Raw genomic sequence first — 8,998 nt, forward strand, 5'->3', positions numbered from 1 at the left:
CTGGGATCGCATCTCTGTACCACCACACTTGGCACTGTAGGGCTTTGTAGAACTTTCTGCATAGCATTTGATGGAGGGGAGGCAAATGAAGAAACTGAGGTGAGGGAGGCTGCAGAAAGGGGGTGTATGACAACTGTAGTCTTCATCAGGAAAATATGAAGGCACAGAAGGCAGGCAAGGAGAGACTGGAGGCATACATATGCAACCGATTTTTCCACTCGGTGGCTCATGGGAAGCAGAGTCATAGAGCACCCAGAGGTTATGGGCAGGCACAAAGCAGGGTGAAGAAGAGCCTGGCACCTCTAGTGGATGTAACCAGCTAGTCAGGAGCTGGGGGCAGGCTTCTGAATGCGGCCTCAGGAGAAAGAAAAGAACTGTTAAACAAGCAGAGACTGTGTACATCCTGGCAAGGCCATGCCTAGCTCTCTGCTCTATTGAGGGTCTGAAGAACAACTTTCCTCCTTAACGAGGACTCTCAGTCTCACATAGACTTTATACCTATGGTCAGCAGCCATCACACCACAGACCTGTGTCTGCCTTCAAGGCTCTGGTAAATGTAACTTTTAACAGGGTGTTTTGTTTCTCCAACTAAAACTGTTGGTTATTGCTAAATGAGATGGACAGAAAAAAAATGCAGGAGACTCTGGCAGCCACTGGGTGATTGACATAAAGTCTGCATGAAATTTCTGAGAGCCCTCCTTACGGATGGAAGTCATTCTTCATATTCCCCAGGTCTAAGGATGTGGAGACATGAGCCCACAAGAGGTGGGAGTTCACACTGATTGAGGATAGAACAGAAAGGTCTCTAATTACACTGCCGGGCCACAGGCCAGCCCTGGACTACGCCTATCTCTAGGATGAGAGAGAAATGCACTTCTGTTTTGTTTAGGACATTTGCTGTCCTGGTTGGGTTTGGGTTTGTTTTGTTTTGTTTTTGTATCTGTCAACTTGGTACAAACCAAGACATATCTGAAAAAGGAAATGTCATCTGAGGAATACTTCCATCAGACCGGGTTCAGACCATTGTGTGCAGGGCCACCACCACAGACAAGTGGTCCCAGGGTGTATAGGAAAGCAAATTGAGCAAGCCATGGGAGCAAGCCAGTATGGTCTCAGCTTCAGTTCCTGCCCCACCAGATTCCTGCCTCAATGTCCTTGCAGGGTGGACTTTAAACTGCATGATGACGTTAACTCTTTCCTCTTCAGGCTGTTTTAATTAGTGTTTTTATCACAGCAACAGAAACTCAACTAAGATATTTACTTTGTTTTCTGTTATATGCAGCTAAACTTTATCCTAACCAATACACTTTCTTTTAGTATAAAACATCTTTATAGTTCTGCTCTTGCTCTCCTCCCTCCCAAGCCTTCACTCTGTGCTTATAAATAAAAAGCAGCAAGTGTTAGAGAAACTCACTTAGGTCTGTGTGTGGGAGGAGAGCTTTAAAATGCTCTAATCTGCCCCCACCCTAACACACACACACACACACACACACACACACAACCTCTCTGGCTCATGATTAATATTGCCTTAAAATTCTAAATATATGGGGCTCTTGCAGAGGACTCGAGTTCAATTCCCATCACCTATATGGTGTCTTACAAGCACCCATAACTCCAGTGCCAGGGTGTCCAGTGCTCTTTTCTGACCTCCACAGGAGGCCCAAGGTTGACATCCAGTCTTCCTTAATACCTCTCCACTTCATATATGGAAGCAGGGTCTCTCTCTGAACTTGGAGCTTGCTGGTTCAGCTAGTCTGGCTAGCCAGCTCGCTCTGAGGATTTGTGCCTCCACCTTCTGTGTTGGGGTTACAGGAGGGCTGCCATGCCCAACCAGCTTCCATGGGGCCTGACAGCCTGAACTCTCTGCATCACTCTCCTATTTCAATCTGTTTTTTTTTTTTAAATCATTGTACAAACTAACAAGACATTAATGGATTTTGATTTGATTTTGATTTTACCCTCTCATCCCTTCTGAATGGGAAATCCCAGTATTTTGGGGGACTGGGTAGTTTAATCATGGGGCTCATTTGGTTAAAGTTCACCAGTGTTTTCCCCTTTGCCCCAGATTCTTCAAGATTATCAAAACCTCAGACTCAGGATCCCCTCACTATAGAGACCTGTGTGCTTTAGCCAGCAGAGGAGCTCTATAATATACATCCTTCCAAGAGTGTATTTGTCTAGAAAACAAGCAAATGTCACCGCCTTACATTTATACGGCCACTTTAGTCCACTGTCCTCTGTGCAGAGAGGCTTGGCACTGAGCACGAAAGGCTAGACAGACGTTAGCTGCCACTGGGGCACCTTTTACTGACCGTTTTGTGGGGGAAATTCAGCAATGAATGTGTTTTCTCTTTGAAGGCAGTTTCTTTCCAAGAATCAAAATGAATCATAACAAATAAATAAAATAAATGAAGAATTTGTAGAAATGAAAATTGTTGAATATTTTGATGAACGAATCCATGTGCTAAAGTACTGATTCTGTTGTTCACCGAGATAAACGGTAAGTCTGAGGTGATGTGCTGGGGGACAGGTGAGGCTCCTTAGCCATTCGCTGCCCAAGCACTTCCTGCATCAAGTGGCCGCTGCTGTGCTTCCTTTGTGTCTGAGGGCACGTCTTTCTTTAAAAAGCCTCCTTCAGTTAATTACTTTTCTTTCCCCTGTTATAAATATATAATAATCGAGGCCTGCAAGAGCCTACTGTGCCGAAGAGGGTGGATTGTATAACTCTAGTTTAAAAGCATCCCCTTCATCGATGCTCTCCGGTACAACCTAAACTCTTAAATCACCAGGAGGCAGAGAATTTATTCTCCCTGAAAAGATATTTTTAGATCTAGAAGAAAAAGAAATTAAGTCCAAAGGACACTTTGTTTCTTAGAAGAAGAGCCATAAAGATTAATGTTAAAGTAAAGATGCTACCTGCCACATATGAAGAATTAAGAAGAAAGAATAAAAAGACATTATGGAAAGCGTTCAAATGTTTTCTGTTGTAATTTTAAAATCAATGTATGGGCCTGAGATGGCGCAGTGGTTAAAAGCACGTGTTGTCTTGCGGAGGACTGAGCTTCAGTCCCCAGTACCCACGTGGTGACTCACAAATAACCCCAGTCCTATGTGATTTGATGCCCTCTTTTGGCTCCAGGGAAACCAGGCAGGCACATGACGTATATACATACATGCAGGCGAACAACTCTCACACATAGAATAACATGAATAAATCCTTTTTTAAGGATCAATGTAACCTTCCAAAAATATTAAATTTACCAATACAAATGTCCATATTCAGTAGACAGGAAGTCTGGGGGAAATAATAATGTCTCCCTTCTCTGCTTTTCACCACAGCCTGTAGGTCTAACTGGCCTGTCGGAGACAGGTGTTTGTAAGAGCTGCCAAGACCCAGGCTCTCACACTAACACTTGGTAACAAAGTCGGAGTTACCTGCTTTGAGCTGTGGCTGCCTCCCTAGAGGACAAGGTCCACAAACCGTGGGACTTCAGGGGTGAATGTGGTCTCCATGTGTCAGCACACGCAAGAAGATCTCAGAGTTCTTACCATGTCTGGGCTCTGCTCAGTGAGCTTCGTCATCTTCTCTGAGATCATCTTCTTCAGGCAGCTGCTCAGGAAAAAAGCCTAAGAAACCCAGACATAGAGACTGCTCTTAGGCCAGGGTGGTGGCGCACGCCCTTGATCCCAGCACTTGGGAGGCAGAGGCAGGAGATTTCTGTGAGTTTGAGGCCAGCCTGGTTTACACAGTGAGTTCCAGGCCAGCCAAAGCTTCATAAAACCCAGTCACACACACACACACACACACACACACACACACACACACACACACACACACACACACACACACACCAGGACCAGGAGAGATGGTTGAGCAGTTAAGAGCACTGCTTGCTCTTCTGAGGACTCAGGTTTGAATCTCAGCATCCACATGGTGGCGCATAACCGCCTGTCGGTTCCAAGGGATCTGCTGCCCTCTTCTGGCCCCCTTGAGTCCTTCAAGCACACTACACAGTCAGATGAAACATTCTTACACATAAAAAATAAAATAAAAATAAATCTTCAAAACAACAAAACCGGTCCTCAGCTCAAGAGCTCCTCCTCCTCCTCCCCTTCCCTCCCTCCTCTCCCTCCTCCTCCTCCCCTTCCCTCCTCTTCCTCCTCTTCCTCCCCTTCCCTCCCCTTCTCTTCCTCCTCCTCCTTCTCCCCTTCCCTCCCTCCTCTTCCTCCTCCTTCTTCCTTCCCTCCTCCTCCTCCCACTGCATAATAGAAGCAAAAACTCACCAGCACATTTTAAAGAATTTTGTCTTTAACTTTCAGAAATTTGCTTCAAGTGCTATTAGCAGGCAAATATAAGTTTTCTCAATCACTGCAATGTACTGAGAGTACATTTTAAGACAGACGAATAAAATGGCCAGAACGTCATTCCTAGCCATTCCCTTGTTGACCCTGCTTCTATTCCATGTTTCTGTTACTCAATGAGCAGCTTGTGTTTCATAAGCAATAAGCAACACACTACTTAGTCATCAAATAAGAAAATCTTCCATACAATAATTATCGTTAGGCAAAACTACTAACTTGTCTATTTGGAAGGAGAAATTAAACCTTTTGATTTTGGGAGTGGGGAGGTTAAGGCAGGGTTTCTCTGCAGACCAGGCCAGCCTTGAACTCAGATCTGCCTGCCTTTGCCTCCTAAGTGCATGTACTATGTGCCTGGCTTACTGAAAATTTTAGAACTCCCTGTCCATCTTCGCTTGTCATCAGTGTCAGTCACAGTAGGTCAGCTGTACATCTTCCAGAGAAGCAAGGGATCCTTTGGCTGGACCCTGTGTGCCTTTGTAAGGTCCCTGGGATCCCCATACGCTCTTTCCCACGCAACCCTTCTCTCTACTGTCCTGGTTTCTTTCTCAATCTTGGTTTGGCTCTGTTAAGGTCCGAGGCACGGAAGTCAAAGGCTGCAGCGGCTAGACTTTACCCCGAGTTCAGAGCTGGTCAAAGAGATAAGAGACGACCGGGCTAGAGTGATGGCCGCGGGTGCTCAGGGTCCCACAGAGACAGGAGAATGAATGGGTGACCTGTCTTACAGCCTGAATGGCTACAGAACATAAGAAGGAGACTGCGCCCGCCCAGGGGCGGGATGGGGAAGAGAGAAAAGGTGCTTAAGAAAGAGTACCATCTGTGGTACGTGTGGTCTGCCTACCAGACGCTATCTAGGGAGGTCTCTGGCCCCACGCGCGCGGTGGAAGGGTTCAGGGAAGGGAGAAGGGGACAAGCAGAGAGGGGGGAGCGCCTCCACCACCACTGCTCCAGTGCCTGTGGCCCAGCCTCCTCTGTTGCTCTGAGAGGCTGCACTGGCAGAGCAGAGCTGAGCTGAGCCAGCAGGAGGGAGGGAGGGAGGGAAGGGGGGAGGGGGAGGGGGCTGGCGAGCGGAGTGCAGGGGAGCCTGTGGTGGCAAGAGCTTCGGGAGAGCATTCTCTCCCCAGGCAGTGCTACAGCTCTTGTGACAGACGCTCTCAGATGATGGAGTCATTCTCACACAACTTTGTTCCTTCTGGACAGGGTCTTCTATACAGTTTTGGGGTGGGGTGGGTCTGACAGCAGGTACTTCCTAAGATGCCTCATCTACATGTGGAGGGACTTGTGGGCACTGCTCCTACGTGACTGACAGCCACCATTCTCTCTACCGAGAGCTGTGGCTAAGCAAGCAAAGCTCTACTGTCCCTCTGGGTCTCCTGGGCTTCAAGCCCTGGCTTGACCTTCCCAGGCTTCCTCTCATGGTCCACCGCACCGTAGGTATGTACAAGCCTAATTTATAATAACTGGTCCTGTGCACCTGCACATAAATGTAACTTTTACAAAATCAAGCTGCAAGTTAAGGCAGTAAGATCCTGAGCCGATGCAGGCGGTTTGGATATTTAAGTGGCGTTCCACAAGAGATGAACTGATTCCACTATTTTCCTATGCTGTTCTTGCAAGCATGTAGGCTAGGGTCTCTATCAACCAGATTAGGCTTGCTAGGTACAAATAAAACAAAACAACCCCGCCCCCCCCCCTAGCTTGTTTTTAAGGACCATGGAGAGAGTGTGCCCTTCATCCTCCTCCATATTTGGAATGCGGTCACATCCTTGGCTTCTGTAACAAGTAACCCTTTGGGTTTCCGTCAACATGATTCATCCTCCAAAGAAAGCGCGATCTCACTAGAAATCCTTTTTTAAACTGGTTATTGTGCTTCTCTGTGGTGGCTTAACCTCATTTGTGGCTGTGTAGATTAAAAGACTAACAAAATTTAACAGCACAGTATTCTGAGGAGAGAGTGAAGGAAAGGTGGTTTCAAGTCGCTGTCTTCTCAATGGCCTGCAATTTGTACAAAACTTCCTATTTTCTTCCTAAGGATGCTTCATGCTGAAGGAGGCCCACTTGGTGGCTGGTTTTATGTCAACTTGACCCAAGCTAGAGTCATCAGAGAGGATGGAGGCTCCGATGAGAAAATGCCTCCATAAGACCAGGCTGTAGGAAAACCAGTAGGGCATTTTCTTACTTAGTGATTGATGGGGGAAGGGTCCAACCCACAGAGGGCGGTGTCATCCCCGGGCTGGTGGTCCTGGGTTCTATAAGAGAGCAGGCTGAGCAAGCCACATTAAACAAGTCAGTAACTAGCACCCCCCCCCCTCCATGGCCTCTGCGTCAGCCCTGCCTCAGGTTCCTGCCCTGCTGGAGTTCCTGTCCTGCCTTCCCTTGATGAGGAACAAGGATATCAAACTGTATGGCAAATGAACCCTTTCCTGCCCACGTTGCTTTGGTCATGGGGTTTTATCATGACAACGTAGTCCACGTTAAGCATCTGAGGGGCATTTCTCTCCCTAGGACTTTTTGCTTTTTGGAGGGCACTGATGTGAGCACAGCTGTGTCAGGAGGTTAAAAGGGGGCTGTGGTGACCGGAAACCAAAATTCTCTGTGTAACTAAGCAGGACTCATGTCGAATACGGCACTAATGTAACATTTACCACAGTATTTTTATTAGAATTTAGAACCTAGACTAATTATTAATTTTAATATTTTTAAAATTTATTTATGGTATGACCTTTTGCCTGAATGCTAGTGCCTTCAAAGGCCAGGAGAGGGTGTTGAATACTAGAACTGCAGTTACTGATAACCAAGTGAGCCACCCTGTGGGTTCTGGAAATGGAATCCAGGTCCTTTCCAAAAGCAGCAAGTATTCTTAACTGCTGAGCTATCACTCCAGCTTCATCATCATCATCACCATCATTACCATTACCATTACCATCACCATCACCACCATCATCACCATCACCACCATCACCATCACCATCATCACCACCATCACCATCACCACCAACACCATCACCATCACCACCAACACCATCACCATCACCACCAACACAATCACCACCATTAACACCATCACCACCATCACCATCACCATCATCACCATCACCATCACCATCACCATCACCATCACCACTATCACCATCATCATCACCACCAGCAGCAGCATTTTGGTTTTTCAAGACAGGGTTTCTCTATGTACCTTTAGTTGTCCTGGAACTCACTCTGTAGACCAGGTTGGCCTTGAACTCAGAGATCCATCTGCCTCTGCCTCCTGAGTGCCCCTTTATTATTTTTTAATTAAAAAACTTTTTTCACCTGGAGTTTTGAGTCCAACTTGAAATAGCTAAGATGGGGGTTTGTTGTGATTGTTTCTTTTCCTTTGGGGGGTTTCTCTTCAGTTTAATTAGACACTTATGATCTGGATGTTCTCTGCTAAGAGATTCTGAGTTTGTTAGGGGTCTAAGTGTCCAGCTCTAACTTGGTCATGAATCCTGTTCTTCCCTGGCTAGCTGCTTGATTCCTAGACCCCTCTGAGCTGTGAGTGAGACAAAGGCAAGCCTCGTGGGAGGCGTTTACTCGTCAGCTAAGAGGTAACCACTCATCTTCTTGAGTCAAGCCAAGGGAGTGTTGGAGATGCGGGTTGCGCACTCTCAACCCCCTCACTAAGCTAACAGAAGCTCTGTGGCCTAAGCATGGGTCCAGAGAACCCCACCCCATGGCTTCTTTCCTTGATTTCTGTCTGGGTCAGGCTGGCTTCAGGCAGAAGTAGGTGATAACTGGGAGAAAGTAGATCATTGGAGGCGTGACCTTCAAGGGAGCATTAGGACCCAACCCTTCCCTCTGTCTACTTCCACACTGGGACAGTTTGATCCACGTGTTTCCACCATGATGTTTTGCCTTGCCACGGGTCATGGGACCAAGTGACTGCAGTCTGAAGCCATTGGACTTGAAAGTTACAATAAACCTCCTTTGAGATGACTTTCTCTTATCTCAGAGCTGGCTGGCACACTAACTAAATACTCTGAACTATGACCATGGTGACAGGAAAATAAAACAAATATAAGAGCAAAGTATTTCAGTCCCGTGCCAGTGAAGGACACACGCACGTGCGCATGTGCACGCGCGCACACACACACACACACACACACACACACACACACAGGAGAGGTGAAGTGCTGTGTTCTGTTCCCATCAGCCGCAAGCCATGCTCTACCTGAGAACTCACCTGTTTGGTGTAAATAACAAACCACTGCTGGCAACTATCTTCAATATACTGAAATCTCAGCTCTAGGTTCTGGTTGAGAGTTCGCTGGGGCCCGTCGGTGTCCAGCAGAGTCCCCTACAGAGGAAAAGATACCATGAACATGCCTTCGGATATAGTGCTTGTGATATCAACACAGCAACAATTCCCCAAAGGCTGTGGGTCTCCCCAGGGGCCATGGCAGTAACTCAGCACGGCACAGCTCAGCACAGCTCAGCACAGCATAGCACAGCACAGCACAGCACAGCACAGCACACACAGCACAGCACAGCACAGCACAGCACAGCACAGCACACACAGCACAGCACAGCACAGCACAGCACAGCACAGCACACACAGCACAGCACAGCACAGCACACACAGCTCAGCACAGCACAGCACAGCACA

The 8,998-nt window shown here is 47.3% G+C and overlaps 1 protein-coding gene across 2 annotated transcripts in view; it reads right to left on the minus strand.

Moving 5' to 3' along the window:
- Positions 1-8,998, minus strand: part of Snx31 (sorting nexin 31) — a 59,455-nt gene that overhangs the window by 10,484 nt on the left and 39,973 nt on the right. For both annotated transcript variants that reach the window (XM_021217170.1, XM_021217169.2), the window contains exons 11-12: positions 8,576-8,689; positions 3,550-3,627 (exon numbers count right to left, since the gene is read on the minus strand). In XM_021217170.1, the coding sequence (XP_021072829.1) occupies positions 3,550-3,627; positions 8,576-8,689 (192 nt within the window). The remainder of the gene's footprint in view (positions 1-3,549; positions 3,628-8,575; positions 8,690-8,998) is intronic.

Source organism: Mus pahari, chromosome 17 (assembly GCF_900095145.1).
Source record: "Mus pahari chromosome 17, PAHARI_EIJ_v1.1, whole genome shotgun sequence".
Taxonomy (NCBI): domain Eukaryota; kingdom Metazoa; phylum Chordata; class Mammalia; order Rodentia; family Muridae; genus Mus; species Mus pahari.